The following is a 20,199-nucleotide window of genomic DNA, read 5'->3' as shown; positions in this document are numbered from 1 at the left end:
TTGAAGTTACACTTCACAAAATCAGTTCTGGAGCTGGTTGTTCCCTACCCTTTCCAATTACCCAATCACCCAAGCTGCAGCTTTGCTAACAGCATTAGCCACTTCCCCAAGACTGAATAAAACTAAACTGGATATATGTTACTGCAGAAATTCCTTTGTTCATAATTGTGGCAGATTGTGCAAAAGATGTGACATCTGCAAAGCAGGACTGTATGTTCTAGAACAGAAAAGGAAGATATGCATCTAAAGTAGATTGCAAGTCACTATGCCTCCATTTTATATATAGTAAGCCTAATAAGTCCCGTTAATTGACTGAAGTTCTTTATTCCCACAGGAGAAATTGAAAGTGTGCCAGTGATTAACCCTTCAACACAGATTGCCCAGGTAAAAATGTACAAGATGTTCCATATAATCCCCAGTTTTTAAGGAATTAGTAGGATTTTAGATACTGCTGATTCAAAAAAAACAACAACAGCTCCACAGGGGGGAAAATGCATAGATGTAAATGTTGTTAGGAATTAACAAAGAAAATATATTGAAAGGCACATTCAAAATACTGTGATTTACAGGTTGTTTTTTTTAAATATTTGCTTTGTTTTAATAGATCTCTGAATATTCAAATAATGCAGAAGTCAGATTTCAATGACAGGTTTTATTGATAACACTACAGACACTTGTGCTACTATTTCTGACTCCTCCCTCAGTCCTTTGACATATGTCTTGGAGCTGCATTTCCAGTTCATTGACCAAATCAGATGTAATATTGGTTGCAGCACCTCCTATTGGATGGGTGGGCTATATGTCCAAGCACTCAGGTTTTCTTTTCATCATTTCCAGTATGGGTTAGTGATAGCAGAACTTTATATGCGAGTGCCTTAGTGTGTAATCCTAAACAGATTTATGTTCTTCTAAATCCACTAACATCAATGGGTTCAAATGGGTTTTAGGATAGCTCTGTTAATCCTGTAATCTGTTAACTAATACATTAATGTATTATTACAATAATGTCCTGCAGGTGCCCAAGGTTTCTGATGCACCCATAGAACTATCCTGTCCTATTCAGAAGCCACTTATGTGCATTGGATTTTCATGTGTGTTTGTAATCCAGAGGAAATTAGACCTGTCATAAACTCATGAAAGCTTTTTAAAGATAAAAGCAATATTAGGAAATTGTGATGTGTGTGTGTGTGTGTGTGTGTGAAAGATCAGCCCCTTCCTTGCAATTGTTTTTCTGAGCTGTTTTTACAGTCACCCTCTAACTGCTTTTTATTCTATGGGTTCCAGCTGGGTTGCCAACCTCCAGCAAAACAAGACTACCTGCAGAAAAGGCAGGAGATGAGCAAGAAGCTATTAATCTAGCCACAGAGTTCAGGCAGGTTGCATCACCTAATGTGAGGGAGAGGGGAATGTCCTACTTATATATTCCCCTGTGCGATTCCTCACATAACCCCAATTTATGATTACAATGGCAGGCTGGAATTACCATCTGTCAATGCAATCCTAAACCCATTTTCTTCTGAGTAAGTCTCACTGGCTAGACCTGTTTAGGACTACTCTCTAAGACTCCCACCCAGTGTAAGTTAAACAAACATATCCCATTGACGTCAATGAGCAACATTCATCCCTATTAACTCATTGATTTTAATGCAATTTAAGTGTGTCTTTTCTCTCTAAACTGGAGCTCTGGGGGTGGGGTGGGGAATGGTTCTGCAGGTTTCCAGTGTGGTTAGTTTCACCCTCGGGAAAAGTTGGTTCTGGAGAGCATCAGTTGCCCAGAGCCAATGATATTACCAGTATGCCTTCACCAACCCAGTCTTTGGAGCAATTTTGCAACAGTTGTTAAGTGCTTGTAATTGGAATGGGGGGGTGGGAATGAAATACAAGCAAACAGATGTACTTGTTTTTTAAAATAGAAAGACAGTCACCTATCTGATGCATACAAGGGTATTTTATTTTTTGAGCAGGAACCTTTTTTCTATTTGGTTCCCTTTCTCCATTCTTCTGAGGCAAAACAGATGGCATACTAAAATCTGGATGTTTGATGCAGTTGATGCATTAGAAAGCCAGAAACATTTACCTTAGGACGATTAGGTGAATTACAGTGCCATCCTAACAGAGCCAACGGGCTTCAAGGGTGTAATTCTGCTTAGGATGGTGCTCTTAATTTTGCTTCTTCCTCTTTGTATAAATAATTCCCATATTTCAGGTTGGGAAGGAATTTTATACCCTGCTCCAATCAGGCAATGTCCCTTGATTTTCCATCCTTACCAGGCAGCCCACCATGAAGCATGTAGTAGTGTGGCTCACTTGCTTGAGCTGACCATTCTTTAACTGTGAGCAAATATGTAAGTATCTATTTTCTGCATCTGGCAGGGATACATGAGTGGTATGTATGCTTGCTAGTTTGTGGAGGATCTACTTTGAAAGTTAGCTTATCAGAACGCTCTGTAGTTATTAGATTCTGTGGTAATTAGTGACAATTTCCATTATTCCATAGAGAGTTTACAGTATCTCACTGCTTTTTAAAATTCTTAATCCTTTAAAATGGCCCCTTTCTGTAAAACTGTGACCCCACAGGTTCACTCAGCCAGCAATCCAAAGCTAAAAACCTCTGGTTGTGCTGCTGTACAGGAAAAGGAGGTCCTGCTCTATTTTCATTTTTCTGTGCCATTCCCATACATGTTGGTAGTAAGAACATAAGAACATAAGAGAAGCCATGTTGGATCAGGCCAATGGTCCATCCAGTCCAACACTCTGTGTCACCCACCTCCTGTGGCAGTGAATTCCACATGTTAATCACCCTTTGGGTGAAGAAGTACTTCCTTTTATTCATTTTAACCCGACTGCTCAGCAATTTCATCGAATGCCCACGAGTTCTTGTATTGTGAGAAAGGGAGAAAAGTACTTCTTTCTCTACTTTCTCCATCCCATGCATAATCTTGTAAACCTCTATCATGTCACCCCGCAGTCGACTTTCTCCAAGCTAAAGAGCCCCAAGCATTTCAACCTTTCTTCATAGGAAAAGTGTTCCAACCCTTGAATCATTCTAGTTGCCCTTTTCTGCACTTTTTCCAATGCTATAATATCCTTTTTGAGGTGCGGTGACCAGAACTGCACACAGTACTCCAAATGAGACCGCACCATCGATTTATACAGGGGCATTATGATACTGGCTGATTTGTTTTCAATTCCCTTCTTTTGGGGCTCATAGAATTGGACCCCCTGGTCCAATCGTTTTGAAACTTGGGGGGTTCTTTGGGGAGAGGCACTAGATACTATATTGAAAATTTGGTGCCTCTACCTCAAAAAACAGCTCCCCCAGAGCCCCCGAAACCTCCAGATCAATTCCCCATTATATCCTATGAGAATTGATCTCCACATAGGCGAATAATGAAGTGCTCAGCAGACGTTCCTCCCCCCCTCCTGTTTCTGGCGACTCTGAAGTGAGGAATTGGCCTCTCTACTCATGAGTTGCAGTCAACTTCTTCCAAGTAACACATACACCCCATTCCAAGAGGAAGCCTTTCCAATTGGAGACTGGAGCCTCCAGAGGGGGAAAGTCACATGGTGGCTTTGGGGGCAGGGCTTCCCTCCGCCGGCCAGCTGACTGGTGGCAGGAAGGAGCCTGGGAAAGCGGAAGAACCCCCGCTGGGACCTGGGGATTGGCAAGCCTAGTTGGTAGACAGAATTCCCCTAGGGCTAGAGGTGCTGATCTTCCTCTCAGGAGATCAGAGATGCCTTATCCCTGCCTCTTGTCTCTTAGACAACTGGAGAGCCAGTTTGGTGTAGTGGTTAAGTGCACGGACTCTTATCTGGGAGAACCAGGTTTGATTCCCCACTCCTCCACTTGCACCTGCTAGCATGGCCTTGGGTCAGCCATAGCTCTGGCAGAAGTTGTCCTTGAAAGGGCAGCTGCTGTGAGAGCCCTCCAGCCCCACCCACCTCACAGGGTGTCTGTTGTGGGGGAGAAAGGTAAAGGAGATTGTGAGCTGCTCTGAGACTCTTCAGAGTGGAGGGCGGGATATAAATCTAATATCTTCTTCTTCTTCTTAAACACAACTGTGTGCTACAAACTGCACAGTATCAACCAGACCCATACAACTTGTGGCTCATCGTGCTAATTCTGCTCACCAGAGGTTTGATAAGGTGGAGTGAGGTTGTGCTGTTTGTATAGGGCTGCAAAAACTGACTCTGTGTGTGTGTCATAAGCCTCTGCCAGACCATGATGTCAGGGGGCAGAGTTCAGTTTCCTGGATCACAAAATGTGAAGGCTTGGTATAAATCTAACATGATGTATTAAGTTAAGCCAGTAACAGAAGAAATCTTTTAATTCACAGTGCATAGTTTTGTCTAGCCCTCAGAGTTGTGGCGAAGACACTGGAAAGGTATGGCCAGTTCCTCAAGTTCTTTCATCAAATATATGGTGTGAGTTTTCCAGTAGTCCAGGAATAAGGTTTCCGGAACAGGAAAATATTCTCATGCCTTATCTACTTCTAATTTCTTCTGCTGATGGAACATATGATAGTCTGAGAATGCTTGTGTCCAATTATAAGACACAATTAAAGGACATTTTATAAGGTGACCGTTATGTATTGAGTTGTATTGTACTACTGACTCTTATACTGTATATAGTTAGTATGGTTAACTGAAGCATGCTTCATAGCCCTCCAGGATCCTGATGCCTATATTCCGAGTGGCTGTTCATTCGAACTGGCCAATCAGGACGCAAGACATTTCTTCAAGGAAATGAAAATGAAGGATCCTGGAGAGACCAATCAGGTGGATTGCCATCAACTTCCAGGGGCGTGTTTAACAAACCCCAGTGTATATAGTGCCGGCCTATTGCCTTTCATTCTCAGTTCTGCTCTGTTCAATAAATGGTTGTTTACTCCATGACTGGTTGAACTCACTTTATAATAGTGACTTTCTGTGGCGGGTTGGAGTTGGGTTAAGCTACCATGTTTTCAATGGCATTCACAACTGATATTCACTCTGGTTTATTCAGTTGCAGGCCCTGGCTTCTGAACTTAAAACTGGTTTCACTGAAGCAATGCAGGAACTTTCAAGAATTCAACATGGGGAGTATGCTCTTGAGGAGAAAGTTCAAAGTTGCCGATGTGCAATGGAGGAGAAAGTGGCAGAGATGAAGAATTCTTTGAACTGTTTCAAGGTAGGCCATATGTGCTGATAACTTGTCCCATTCTAATTTTAAAAGATTCAGATCATATCAAAATAGACCTGTTTGAGGAGTAGAAGAGGCAGTCAGACCATATAGCATGGAGATGTAGAATACAGGCAGGGCTTTATTTTTATAGAAAGATCTCTCTCTCTCTCGGCCTGGCTTCGCGAACGAAGACCTAAGAAGGGTGCAACAGACCACGTCTGCTGCAGGCTCGCTGGTGGCTGACAAGACAAAGAACTCCTTTGCATATTAGGCCACACCTCCCTGATGTAGCCAGTTCTCTTACAGGGCTCTTAGTAAAGGGCCTACAGTAAGCTCCAGAAGGATTGGCAACATCAGGGGTATACAGGGATTTTTTTGAGCAGGAACACACAGGAACACAGTTCCAGCTGGCTTGGCGTCAGCTGTGGCCTAATGATGTGCCACCCTGAGCCTGCTTCGGTGGGGAGGGCGGGGTATAAATAAAAATGTATTATTATTATTATTATTTAAGATGCAACTGAGTTCATGCTGGGCTTTTTCTACAAAAAAGCCCTGTGTGAAACAATGGTGATGTCAGGGGATGTGGCCTAATATGCAAATTTGTTCCTGCTGGGCTCTTTCTACAAAAAAAAAAAGCCTTGTAGACATACATATATGTGTCTTATTGGCAAGTTCTTCCATAATCAGTTTTGCCAGATTTTGAAGTGGGTCATTTGAATGGGAAAAAACTAGCTAGCTGTGGGGGCATTTTTGGGCTAGCATCTATATTGTCCTCAGCATGCTTCCCGCCCCTGAACTCCCATAACTGTAACTATGGAAAAGAAGAAGAGTAGGTTTTTATGCCTTGCTTTTCTCTATGCTAAAGAGTCTCAAAGCAGTTTATAATCACATTCCTTTCATTTCTCGATCACAGTCATGTTGTCAGGCAGACGGGGCTGAGAGAGGTCTGAGAGAACTGTGACTGGCCCAAGGTCACCCAGCAGGCTTCATGTGGAGGAGTGGGGAAATCATACCCTCTCTCCAGATATTTATTTATTTGATAATGTGAAGGGTGAAAAAAAAATAAAGATGGCCAAAATCTGCCTAATGTACAAGACCCAGAGCAAGATTTAGTGCTGATCTAGTGGTATGGGTATCTTTAAGCTGAGTTTACACTATGGTAAAACAAACAAAAAACCCTCTGTGATTACTCAGTATTACGTGCTATCTTCAATTTGGTAAGGTTGAAGTAACCTCCTGGGTCATCATCACTTCTATATCTTAATTATTAGCTTTTCCTAAGAAAGAATCCTCCATTCTCCACAAGCACCGCCTCCCTCAACCCAGGAGACTTGTGAAATCTGAAATTTTATTGACATCTTGAAACTGATTGTTCTATTGATGTTTACATGATGTATTTTATTGCCGGTTTTAAACTTTGAGTTATTTGTTATATGTTCCTTTCTTTTGTAAGCCACCATGAACCCTGTTTGCAGGAAAGGGGTGGGGGGCTAAAATCTAATTAAATAAAAGAATAAAATAAAATGCATCAGGCAATCAAATAAAACTCATCAGTCTTGGCAATCACTCATTAATCACCCCCAGTAATTTCTTCCTTCCACTTATCTTTTTGTTTGAGGAGAAGGATATATCACTCTTGTTGACCTATATCATACCTTCCATGATTACCTTTCCCATGCCACATGACAGCATTTCTCTTTTTAATTAGGAGGAGCTTGATGATGCCAAGTCCATGATTGAGGAAATCAGTACCAAGCAAGAAGAAATGCAGCAGAAAATTGAGCAGCTGCAGCAAGAGAAAAGGAAAGAGTCCCGTAAGCTCAAAGCTAAGTAAGTAAATGAATTTGAAATGGTTTGCACCATGTCTTTATAACGTCAGAGCTTCCATTTCTATGCAGTACCTGGAACTGATACTTTCCTTACTTGTGTCTGTAGTACATAATATAAGATTACTGGATAGAAAATCAGTTATATTAATCTGTGTCATCATAAATTAAACATGTATTTCCAAATATATGTTTTGGTTGTCTTGCTTCCACTCTTTCCTTTCTTCTCAGAAGAATACAAAAGGAGGAGCATGGGTCACAAACAGTCCCAACACCTCTACAAGGAAGCCCCTTTCGGTCACTGAACCTCCCAGAGCCAGTTTTAATTAATGAAGATTTTGTAAACCTTTTGCACAATGCAACTTATGAGAAAGGTATTTATTTCCTTCGATTCTATATGCTTTGCTATCTTGTGAACTCTATGCAGCAATATTCTAACACTTCTTTCTCCTTGGCTCCCTCCCCCAACTTTAGAGGATCAGCGCTAATTACAGAGGTTGAGATAGCCCTTATTATTTTGAATTGTAGAGTGAAGAAAGAAATGCCAATAAATGTAGATTAATACATACTGTTAGATGTTGACCTCTTCTGCATGCATATGATTTTTGGTGTTTTCCCCATTGCCACTGCTTCTGTCAATTCTGTGCAATTGACAGAAGCAATGGGGCTTTGATGGGGCAAGTTTCATGCATTTTCCATGCCCCAACCCCTTGCCGCAGTCATGCAACTGGGGGCTTTTTCATGAGATTTTAAAATTGGTAATTGACAAATTGATATAAAGTTACATAAAGTTATATCAATATGTCACTCACCAATTTTGGGGAAAAAATTGGGAAAGTACCTTTGGTGGCAAGGGAGAGGACAATTGCTGCGGGGGGAGGGGGCTGATAGAGTGGGGCTGAGAAGGTTAGGCCTTTCCTGTGCACATGACAGCCACCCCAGCTTTGCTGTGATTTTTTTTTTTTTTAATATTGTAGTGAAGCTGGTTTTGAAACAATCACAGGCAAGTCTGGGGAAAGCATTGGCAGTATTACAGAGACTACTTTAAACTTGCTCTAGGATTGTCTTAATGTTTCAGTCTACTCCTGATCTACACTCTGGACAAAAAGATATCTTGGCCAGGGAAACAGCAAAGCACAGAGCTCTTGGGATCCAGAAAGAAGCTTCTATTTTACAGGGGGTTAAGGTACAACTTAAATATAGTTTAGCACAATAGATATTGTTGATATAGTGACTATCAATCAACTTTCTGTTTAAAAAGTCATTCCATGCAAGTTTAACTAGTTTGTTCTCGTCATGATCAGTAATCTCCATATAACTCTTTGTTGCCACATGTAGAATTCTTATTGTAGAATTCCTTGGAAGAAAATTTTGATTCTTTCCTTCAAAATGTTGCTAGAGTGGTCATTGTAAATTAACCTATTTGTGACTTTATATGATTTTAGTGTCTCAACCAACAGTCAGCCAGCTATAATCTGGAGAACTGGGTTTGAATCCCCACTCCTCCACATGTAGCCAGTTGGGTGACCTTGGGTCATTCACAGTTCTCTCAGTTCTTCCAGTGTGTTGTGGGGAGAGGAAGGGAAGATGAATGTAAGTCTCTCCATGACTCCTTCAGGTAGTGAGAGTGGGGTACAAGACAGGGTCGCTAGGTCCTACCTTGCTGCCGGTGAAGGGATCCTGAATGCAGGTGTGGTTTTTTTGCTACAAAACTATAGAGCATCATCATGCAGCATCAGCAACGCAATGACATCACTTCTGAATGATGTCATTGCATCAGGGACACTATGCAATGACTTCCCTGTTTGGGAGTAGAGTTTTCCCTGTCAGCCAGCTGGGGGCCAGTGGATTGGAGCTCTGAAAACCAGGAGATTCCCTGGCTGGACCAGGGTTCTGGCATCCCTAGTATATAACCTAGTATATAACCTGTCGGGATGCAACCTATGAGCAGTTCTGCAGGGCTTAAGCCGGTGACTGGGTTCGGGTGATTCAGTTCCCAAAAATGAAGGCTGCCAGGTGGTGGTCCCAATCCCCCTGCACTATGTGACCCAGGGCCTCCTTGGTGGTGCACACCATGCACTCTGCTTGGTCATTGGTGGCTGGATGAAAGGGAGCAGACCGTTTATGCCGGATGAGGTACCTATTCAGGATCTCCTGGAAGTCCCGGGAGGTAAAAGCGGTACCATTGTCCGTGACTATGGTCTCGGGGATCCCGTGGGTGCAAAAGACCCTCCGTAGGGCTCTGACCACGGCCGCGGTGGAGGTTGAAGCTACAGGAATCGCCTCCAACCACTTTGTGTAGGTGTCCACCAGGATAAAGAATATTTGGCCCTGGTATGGCCCCACGGCACACGATTGGACTCCCAGCTGTGGACGGGGGCACTGGGCGGATCTGGCCGGGACTCTTGGCAGAGTTGGCACCTTCTAACCCACCCCTCTTTCTCTTCGTCCATCCCCAGCCACCAGACATAACTACGCGCCAGGGCCTTTGCACGTACTATCCCCGGGTGCGTCTCATGCAAGGCTTTTATTTATTTATTTATTTATTTGTTTATTTATTTATGATTTATATCCCGCCCTTCCCACGAAGGTGATTCAGGGCGGCTCACAACAGATAGTCAAACATAAAATTAAATTAGCATTTAAATATATAAGCATTTAAAACATTCAAAACATTTAAAACCTTGCTTCCGAAGTGCGGGGGGGGGGAACCACCACCCTGCTTCCCCAGAGAATGCACCCCTTGTGTATGGACAGTCCATCCCGGTGGGATGCAAATGGCCTGAAATCAGCGTCCAGTTTGTCTGTGGGCCACCCCCTCTCCATCCAGTCCAACACGCGTGCAAGGATGTGGTCTTTTCCCGTGGCCTGAGCTACCTCAGCGGCGTGGAGGGGCTTCTTCCGTAGAGTCTCCAGTAGCATCACATGGTGGGCAGGGGCCGAGTCGGGGTCCATCGAGGGCAGCGGAAGGCATCTGAGGGCATTTGCATGTCCCGTTGCTTTGCCGGGGTGGTGAACTAGCTTATACGTGTACGAATTGAGGAACTGGTTTCACAGCAGGACGCGCTTTGACAGGATCTGCGGCGTCTGGCAGTCCTTGGCGAGGAGGCCCAGCAGCGGTTTGTGGTCTGTGGCAATCGTGAAACGCCTGCCGTACAGGTAGTTGTTGAATTTGTACACGCCCGCCACGATTGCCAACGCCTCCTTGTCAATTTGGGCATAGTTCTGCTCCACGGGAGTCAGGGTCCGAGAGTAGTAGGCCATGGGGACTTCCCTCCCGTCTGGAAGTTGGTGACCCAGGATGGTGCCCACCCCATACGGGGAAGTGTTGCAGGCTAGAATCACTGGAAGGGACTCATCAAAATGGTGGAGCACAGCATTGGAAACCAGGATGTTCTTGACTGCCTGAAAAGCAGCGGCCTGCTTTTCCCCCCAGACCCACGGGGCATATTTATCGAGGAGCCTATGTAAGGGTTCTGCGAGGGCGGCTTTGTGGGGCAAGAGGGAATGATAAAAGTTCAAGAGTCCCAAGAAATTTTGTAACTCCGCCTTGCATGTGGGGTCTGGGGCGTGGACTATCGCCCTGGTCTTGTTGGCCGTCGGGTATATTCCCGCGGCATCCACTGCAAACCGCAAGAACTCCACCCAAGGAACCCCGAGAGAGCACTTCTCTCATTTCACCTTAAGTCCTGCAGTGTGGAAGCGGTGGAGTATCTCTCGCAGACAGCAGCTGAACTCCTCGGTGTCCAGGGCAGTGATCAACACGTCATCGAAAAAGGGTTTTACTCCGGGAACTCACGACACACATTTTCAAAATTGTGCATTTGTATCTGCTGCACCCCGACTATTTGTATGCCCAGAGGTCTGAACCAGGCCAGACCCAGTAAAGTGGTGAGCTGGCGCTTGACCACGAGTATGTCCAGTGCCCCCTTAAAGTTATTGAACTCTACCCTCACAGTGGCCCATCCCAACATCCATATGGGGTTTTTCTGGAAGTCCCGCAGTATGAAATCGGCAGGCTGCAACGGGGGCCAGCAGTGGGGGCAGAGTTTTCTTAGGAATTCCTCTGATATTATGGAGATGGAGGATCCTGAGTCCAGCTCCATTATTCAGGGAGCACCCTCGATTTGGACTGACACTGTGACCTTATTGGGGGTGTCCAGGGACAAATTCATTACCTGGACGCTGGTCAATGCGGACATGTGAGTGTACGTCGAGTCGCGGTGCGTGGACTGGTGCTTGCAGTTGGTCTTGGCCCTTCAAGCGCACGCGATGTGGCCCACTTTTCCACAGCTCCTACAAGCCGCGTTGCGGTAGGGGCAGTTCTGTCACTCGTGTGGGTCTCCACAGCTGGTGCTGGCGGGCCTATTTGTAGCTCACTGCCGGGTGGAAGATTTCGGCCCGTTTTCTGGTTGGCGGCGGAGCTTGTGTGCCTCTTCCTCCTTGTGGTCGCCTGACGCCATCTCCTCGTGGTGGACGCTTCCGTCCAAGGGCTGGAGTGAACCTTGGTGGCTCTCTCAAATGCGGTGGCTTCATTGAAGGTGAATTGGAGGGTCAGCTCATTTTTTGCAAAAAGCTTTTGCTGTAGCCTTTCGTCCCGGAGGCCCCAGACAAATCGATCCCGCAGGGCTTCCTCCAGCTAGTCGAAGCTGCAGTTTCCAGCGATTTGGCAGAGAGCGGCCAGGTAGATGGCAGCCATCTCTCCCACCTCCTGATCCCTCTTGTGGAACAGGAATCGGCGGGCGATGATGGATGGCTGGGGTAAGAAATGCCCGGTCAGGAGTTTGACTACCTCCTCGTAAGTTTTCGCGGTGACTTTTGCAGGGGCAGAGAGACCTTTGGCGATCTCGAACGTGGCATCCCCACAGACACTCAGGAGCACGTCTCGCTTCTGGCTGTCGTCCGTAATCATGTTTGCCCATAGGTAGCAGTCGGCACGCTCTGCGTAAGTATCTCACTTTTCGGGTTTGGTGGGGTCAAACTCCACAATGTGGCCTGTCATCCCGCTCGGGGTTGCCATGGTGGCGGTGGAGGGCGCTCCAGCAGCTGTGGTTGCGGCAGTGGGCACTTCTGCCCCTCTGGGCTGCGTGCCTTCTTCATCTCCAGCCAGGTTGGCGATTTCCCGACAGGGGAAACTAGCTGTTCGCGGACCCAGCTAGCATCCCACCTTTGTCGTTAGTGTAATGTACTGAGTTCTGAGACATTTAGAAGGCAACATGCTTTATTGGCGAGTACATCACAAAAAAAACATGGGGGGGCAGGGTCCCCGATTATATACATCTCCCAGAACAACCCCCTTACCTAGCCAGGTCCAATCCTGGCCAGTTAAACTTCCCGCCACAGATCTTCATAGGCGGAGTGCATTTTTGTCCTTAGGTCTGGCGACCTGCAGTTTCCCACTGGTCACCTCTGCGCGTATGCACTTGCGCTGTGTTGTAAATTCAGGGACCGAATTGCAAGACACAACAGCAGAGGTCTTTCCCAAGTGGTGTGTCTGAAATTTTTTTGTTAAAGGTACCAGGGATTGAACCTGGAACTTTCTCTGTGAAAAGCATGTGCTCCAGTACTCCTCCTCCTCAGTCCCCCCCCCCCCCAAAAAAAAAAATCATCTCAGATGAGCCCAACTCTCATCCAATATCATTCTCTTAGGAGCAAAAATTGATCTGATGTGATCAAGACCTAATATTAATTAACAGACTAGTTATACAAATACAGCAAATAATTACAGCAGAGTGCTATTGTCCCATCTAGTTTGCCCCCAACTCTTATCAATAAAGATGGCAGCTGCTGAATTGTGTTGCTTCATTGCTCTCTTCTAATACACTATAAGTATTTAAGGATCTTATTTTACTGATGCTTTTCATAAATGGCTCAAAGATCTCTATTGTTCTTTTCCAGTTGCCGATTGCAGACCTTTGGCACGAGGAGAAGGAAATGTGAAAGGTAAATCAATGTGACATTTTGGGGCCGCATGGGGGGGAGTTTCCTGTGGTCAGGTTATGTATATTAATAAACAGTGATGGGGGCTCTTGGAGAGGAGTGACAAGTGGAGTGCCTCAAGGATCTGCCTGGGACCTGTTTTGTTCAACATCTTTATCAATGATTTGGATGAAGGAATAGAAGGAATGCTTATTACATTTGCCAATGATACTAAACTGATACTAAACTGGAAGGGGTTGCAAATACAGTAGAAGACAGAAACAGGATACAGGATGACCCTGACAGGCTAGAAATAAAGCCAATAAAATGAAATTTTAACAGGGATAAATGTAAAGTTCTGCATTTAGGTAGGAAAAATCCAATGCATGGTTATAGGATGGGAGAGACTTGTCTTAGCAGTAGTATGTGCGAAAAGGATCTAAGGGTCTTAGTGGATCATACACTGAAGATGAGTCAACAGTGTGATGCGGTGGCTAAAAAGGTAAATACAATTTTGGGCTGTATCAACAGAAGTATAGTGTCCAGATCATGTGAAGTGATGGTATCACTTTGCTCTGTTAAGACATCACCTGGGGTATTGTGTTCAGTTTTGGGCATTGCATTTTAAGAAGGATATAGACAAGCTGGAACGGGTCCAGAGGAGGGCAACGAAGATGGTGAGGGTCTGGAGACCAAGTCCTATGAAGAAAGGTTGAAGGAGCTGGGGAGGTGGTAGTCTGAAGAGAGAGTCTGGAGAGGAGGCGGTTGGGAGGTGATATGATCACCATCTTCAAGTACTTGAAGAGTTATCATATAGAGGATGGTGTGGAACTGTTTTCTGTGGCCCCAGAAGGTAGGACTAGAACTAATGAGTTGAAATTAAATCAAAAGAGTTCCTGGCTCAACATTAGGAAGAATGTCGCAGAAAAGGAGGAGTCACCCGCTGTCCCATGCCTTTCCCCAACACATATAGTCTCTATTGTATGTGGAAATGACATGGGAGAAAAGTCAAGCTTCTCCCCAAGAGCTCTAGCCTCAACCTAAATTCCTTTGCTACTGTTGTATGCATAAGAGTTAATATCTAAATTTTATTTTATGTTGACAAATGATAATCAAGCTCCTTAAAATAATTGTTTCTTTTCCCCATTTCTCAAATGTGCATATTCAGTTAATGTAGTTCTGACCTGGATAGCCCAGGCTAGCCTGTTCTCATCAAATCTCAGAAGTTACACAGGGTTGGCCATGGCTAGTATTTGGATGAGCAACCCCAAGGAGTACTAGGGGTGTGATTCAGAGGCAGGCAATTGGCAAACCACCCCTGAACCTCTTTTTGCCTTAAAAACAAGTCTAGCTTGCCTGCTAGTGGTGCATAATACTAAAAGACCTTGAACTTCTGCTTGTAGACAATCTTAGGATCTCCTGGCTATGCTATACACACTGCCATACAATCAAGGCCAGCGCATGGGAGTAGGCAAACTAGGCAAATGCCTAGGGCACCAGCTCCCAGCAGAGGCGGGGGGTGGGCGCCCCCTTCCCCCTTCCCATCCCGAGCCTTGTCACTTCCCATCTGCAGGGCCCACTGAACTTCGTGAGCGCTGTGGAGGGAAACCGATCAGCATTTTTTTCTTGGCTTTAAGGGATGGGGGAGCTCCCTCCACCCCTTAAAGCCAAGAAGAAATGGGGCTTTCCCACTGCAGCGCCTGCCTGCCAAACTCGGCAAGCACTGCAGAGGGAAACTGACCAGCATTTTTTTCTTGGCTTTAAAGGGTCAGGGGAACTTCCCCCACCCCTTAAAGCCAAGAAGAAACAGGGCTTTCCCTCTGCAGCACCTGCCAAACTCGGTGAGCACTGCAGAGGAAAACTGACCAGCGTTTTTTTTCTTGGCTTTAAGGGGTCAGGGGAACTTTCCCCACCCCTTAAAGCCAAAAAAAAATGGGACTTTCCCCCTGCAGCGCCTGCCAAGCGCTGCAGAGGGAAGGTCTGAGCACCCCGTGTGATGATGTCACCTCTTGGTGACATCATTATGCCCTGTGTGCTTTGTGCATGTGAAAAATCTACTGGGGGGGGGAGGGTGTGCATGCTGGGGTTCTGCCTCAGGTGACAGAACCCCACACGCCGGGCCTGCATACAATTATTATTATCAGGGCTCTTTCTGTAGGATGAACTCCTTTACATGTTAGGCCATACATTCCTGATATAGCTAATCCTCCTGGAACTTACAGTAGGCCCTATAAGCTCTTGGAGGATTGGCTACATCTGCGGGGTGGGGGGTGGGGGTGGCCTAATATGCATAGGAGTTCCTGCTGCAAAAAAGCCCTGATGATTATTATTATTCTGTTCATGCTGAAATTTCACCAAGTTTCCATGTATTTTATAAATCTTTGCTGCATTTAATAAATTCCAATCTTTGCTGTATTTAATAAATTTCAAACCAGTTCATTTAATAGGGATCTTCATTAATTTTTGGCATTCACTATGAAAACTTGTGGGAGTGAGCAGTAGCCACAATGGTATTCCAGCCTACCCCAATACTGGCATCCTCCTACTGAAACTTAGGGCCACTTTCTCCATCTGTGATCATGGTCAAACTATTCTTTCCTATCTATCGTGGCATTTACATTTTTATTCGGATTTAGTACGTTGGTTTTGCAACCTTCATACCCAGCATGTTCAGCATTTCCTTGTAGGATGATCTCTAGACCCCTCATCATCTTCGTTGCCATCCTCTGGACCAGTGTTCTCTCTAAGCTGAGTTAGTTTGAGCTAGCTCACAGTTTTTTAGTCTCCAGCTCACACATTTTTGTCTTAGCTCAGGAAAAATGGCACCAGAGCAAACTGATTTATGCAGTCGCCCACAACTTTAGTGCCAGTAGCTCACAAAGTAGAATTTTTGCTCACAAGACTCCACAGCTTAGAGGGAATTTTGCTCTGGACACGTTCCGGCTTGCCTATATCCTCCTTAAACTGCAGTGCCCAAAACTGAACACAATACTCCAGGTGAGGTCTAACCAGAGCAGAGTAGAACAATATCATCACTTCACATGATCTGGACACTATATTTCTGTTGATACAGCTCCAAATTTGCCTTTTTAGCTCACATCATACTGCTGACTCATGTTCAGTGTATGGTTGACTAAGACCCTTAGATCCTTTTCACACATACTACTGTCAAGACAAGTCTTCCTCATCCCATAATTATGCATTGGATTTTTCCTACCTAAATGCAGAAATTTACATTTATCCCTGTTAAAATCCATTCAATTTGTTTTAGCCTAGTTTTCCAGCCTGTCAAGATCATCCTGTGTCCTGACTCTGTCTTCTACTGTATTTGCAGCCCCTCCCAATTTAGTATCATTTGGAACTTTGGCACAGAATGATAAAGCTGCAGTATTGCAGTCCTAAGCTCTGCTCACGACCTGAGTTCGATCCCCGGTGGTAGCTGGGTTTTCAGGTAGCTGGCTCGAGGTTGACTCAGCCTTCCATCTTTCCAAGGTTGGTAAAATGAGTACCCAGCTTGCTGGGGGGGGGGGGGTGGAAGTGTAGATGACTAGGGAAGGCAATGGCAAACCACCCCGTAAAAAGTCTGCCGTGAAAACGTTGTGAAAGCAATATCACCCCAGAGTCGGAAATTACTGGTGCTTACACAGGGGACCTTTTCTTTCCTATTCCTTTATCAAAATCATTTATAAAGATATTAAAGAAAACAGTTCCCAGCACAGTCAGCCAGGCTACTGTTGGTATGAGCAGCCTCAGATATCCTCCATTGTGAATTTTATACTAGTTAAATGAGCTGTGAGTCAGCATGATGTGGTGGTTAGAAAGTCTAGGACTTAGGAGATCTGGGTTTGAATCCCTACTCATGCCATGGAATCACTCTCTCAGCCTAACCTACCTCACAGGTAGTGAGGATAAAATGGAGGAGAGGAGAACCATGTAAGCTACGCAGGGCTTGCAAAACCTCTCTTTTCCAGCTCGCATTTGAATTAGGACCAGACTAAACTGATTAAATCATCGTAACTTTAGCCATCTTATGTGTAACTGAAACTGATGTTTGATAGTATGTAATTGGGATGACAGAATTTATAGCACCTATTTTTATCTATTTTAATCTATTTATGTAACTGTACTATACTTAAAATGTTGTTTATCTGTCTTAATTAAATCATGACGTGTCATGTCTGTGAGCCGCCCTGAGCCCGCCTTCTGGTGGGGGAGGGCGGGATATAAGAATAAAATTTGATTTGATTTGATTTTTCTAGCAGGAGCTCCTTTGCATATTAGGCCACACACCCTGATGTAGCCTATCCTGGACCTTACAGTAGGCCTTGTACGAAGAGCCCTCTAAGCTCTCGGAAGATTGGCTACATCAGGGGGGCATGGCCTAAAATGCAGAGGAGCTCCTGTAAGAAAAAGAGCCCTGAAGCTACCTTGTTTCCAGTGGGGAGAAAGGCAGGGTATAAATGAAGTAAAAAAAATGTGGGATTAAAGGAACACATAACAGTTCTGCTATCATGTTTTAATTTCTAGGGATAATGGGTACAAATCTGGACACAGAAGAAAGACCTTCCATGTCAACTGATGCTCAGTTGAAGGGTCATTCATCATCCATGGTGTGGAAACAGCTCAAAGACAGTAAAGAGTGGAGTGATGAACATATTCCAAAGGAACAAACTGACAGGCAAAAAGAAGTTAGCCCAAGTCAATATAACTCAATAGAGAATGTATTGAGAGAACCTTCTATTGCAGGTAAGAATAGCAGTAGATTGCAGAAGGTTTTATGGGTTTTCAAGGAATACAATAATAATTGTCAGCTGTAGGGGCATGAGATTGCTTATCCTATTGCAATTTTTTAGATTTGAGATCCAGTCCATTTGAAATTGACCTGACAGACTGTGGTCTCTTTTGGTATTCTCATGTGTAGAAAAGCATGGTATAAACTTGCTGAAATAAAATAAAATATAAACAATATTAAAAAATAGGATGCTTACAAACTATCATAAAAGAAACAGCTGAAATGTTCTTCCATGGTCACAATTCATTGTGTTTTTTTCTCTCTGAGAGGAAGTCATTAGCATGGTTATAAGGCCCTTGGGATAGGAATCCTGTATTGCAATCATATAAGTAATTTGAAATTTGTTGCAAATATCCAGATATTTTTATGGGAATATTTTGCTATGAACTCACTAAAGCTCCTTGAATTATTCTAAAGGGACCTGTACCACTTAAACAGATGGATGGATGAGGGCTGACAAACTGAAGCTTAATCTCAACAAAACATAAGTTCTACCGGTGGGAGGAAGGCTTGACCCAGGAAATGGCGTGGGGATTTACCCAGGAAATGGGATAGCTCCTGTAATTGAAGATGTTTTACTTCCCCCAAAAGGAACAGGTTCATAGCTTGGGGTGCTGCTGGACCTAGGCCTCCTGTTGGATAAACAGGTGGCAGAAATGGCCAGGGTGCCTTTCAGCAGCTTCAGCTGGTGAGCCAGCTGTGGCCCTTCCTGGGCAGGAAAGATCTTGCTACTGTGGTTTATGCCCCAGTAATATCTAGAGTGGATTACTGCAGTGAACTATGCAGGGCTGTCCTTGAAAACTGCCAGGAAGCTACAGTTGGTATAGAATACTGTGGTCAGAATGTTGATGGGAGAGGATCATAGGGAACCACATAATTCCTCAGCACTACCTCCCAATTTGCTTCCTGCTCAATTCAAGATGCTGGTACTGTCCTTTAAAGCCCTGTACAGCTTAGGACCAACATACCTTATTGTCTGCCTTCTCCCAAATGAATGTACCTGTCCACTCTTGACATCTTTGGAGGACCTGCTTCAGGTGCCCCACCATCTGAGGCTAGATGGGTGGCAACCAGGCCCATAGCCAGAAAATTTTAGGTGGGGGGGCCCACAGAATAAACTTTCCGATGGAGGGGCCCCCCGCTCTGGCAGCCCTCGCTCTCTCCCCCACCACTGCTCTGGCAGCTCCCAATCTCCCCGCCGCTCTGGTGGCCCCCTCCCCCTCTGTGACATCTCCCCCTCTCTCCCACCTGGTGAAGTGCTGGCTCCTGGGGCTCTTTCAAGGCCTCTCCCCACTGATCAGCTGATCAGTGGGAAAAGTTGCGGGGAGGCTGGTGCTTCTCTGCCGGCCTTTCAGCATTCTCTAGACCTTTAGTGCTGTGGTGCGGCAAAAGGAAGGACCAGAGAACTGGCAGTGGAGAGAGTGGGGCTGCCAGGAGGGGCCATACAGGTCAAACGGGGGGGGGGGGGTTTCGATGGCTGGGCCCCTCTGGCCCCCCACCCCATGGCTTTGGGTCTGGTGGCAACCCGAGGAAAGGACTTCTGGGTCCACTGCCAGTTCTCTGGTCCTTCCAAATCTCTCAGAGAAGGGAGTTTCTCTCTACTTATGGGTGAAGTCATTTGTTTTGTTTTGCACACCCCAATCACTATTATTGGCCCTCTTTCCTCATTTTGGTGTGTTGTGTGTGCATTTATTGAATTATTTAATATAATTTTTAAAATGATGTTTTAATGTTCAAAAGTTTTAGCGAACTTTTAGGGAAAGTAGGGAACCCTACTTAGGTGGAAAGGTGTCACAAAAATGTTTTAAATTAATAAATGCAAAGAAATAAAAATATATAACTTCGTAGGTTTTTAATATATTAGAAATTGTTATTATATATTCTAATAGCAAACTGTGGCCCCATCTGTGTATACTTAAACCTGTAGATCAGATCCACTGTGACAGAAAACAATTATGTAAACTTGGGGGACCCCCCCCCCAAGTTTGCAGAAAAATCTGAAAACTTGAAAAAAAAATCCTTCAAAGCACTTACCTCCTTCTCTAGCGGTGGCCAAGACAGGGACCCTTGGTGGTGATTGAGGGGAGGGGCTCAGGAGGCTGCCGCTACAGTGTCTGAGCTGGGGTCAGGTAAAGCTTGGGGGGAATTCTCCCCCCCCCCAAATTCCCACAGGCCACCTCTTATTTTATTGTGGAACACATTAATTTTTGTATCAAACTTTTTTTTTATTAATTGGTGTGACCCCATACATATTTTACTTTAGTTTTTACCTGTTGTACCTTGTTAAAATCTGCCTTAAAGTCACATCTTGGTCTTGGTGAATTTTCCCCCAGGAATGTTTCACACAACTATGTTTATGTGGCAAAGTTCACAAATAGACATGCTTTATCTTTGTTGCTGTTTTGACACATCACTGACAGATGTTGTCATCATGGCCCATCTCTTTTTAGAAAACTTGTAGTAAACTTTTGAAATTTGAACCAGTTAATTGTCCTCAT

The 20,199-nt window shown here is 44.7% G+C and overlaps 1 protein-coding gene across 1 annotated transcript in view; it reads left to right on the top strand.

The window, feature by feature from the left end:
* The window catches only part of ARHGEF33 (Rho guanine nucleotide exchange factor 33), a 51,155-nt gene that overhangs the window by 12,564 nt on the left and 18,392 nt on the right, over positions 1 to 20,199 (top strand). The window contains exons 2-7 of the mRNA XM_060259712.1: positions 335 to 384; positions 5,006 to 5,170; positions 6,873 to 6,994; positions 7,225 to 7,364; positions 12,889 to 12,933; positions 17,437 to 17,655. Coding sequence (XP_060115695.1) covers positions 335 to 384; positions 5,006 to 5,170; positions 6,873 to 6,994; positions 7,225 to 7,364; positions 12,889 to 12,933; positions 17,437 to 17,655 — 741 coding nt within the window. The remainder of the gene's footprint in view (positions 1 to 334; positions 385 to 5,005; positions 5,171 to 6,872; positions 6,995 to 7,224; positions 7,365 to 12,888; positions 12,934 to 17,436; positions 17,656 to 20,199) is intronic.

The sequence above is a fragment of the Heteronotia binoei genome, chromosome 1 (assembly GCF_032191835.1).
Source record: "Heteronotia binoei isolate CCM8104 ecotype False Entrance Well chromosome 1, APGP_CSIRO_Hbin_v1, whole genome shotgun sequence".
In the NCBI taxonomy this organism is placed as follows: domain Eukaryota; kingdom Metazoa; phylum Chordata; class Lepidosauria; order Squamata; family Gekkonidae; genus Heteronotia; species Heteronotia binoei.
This window is presented reverse-complemented; position numbering and strand designations above follow the sequence as displayed.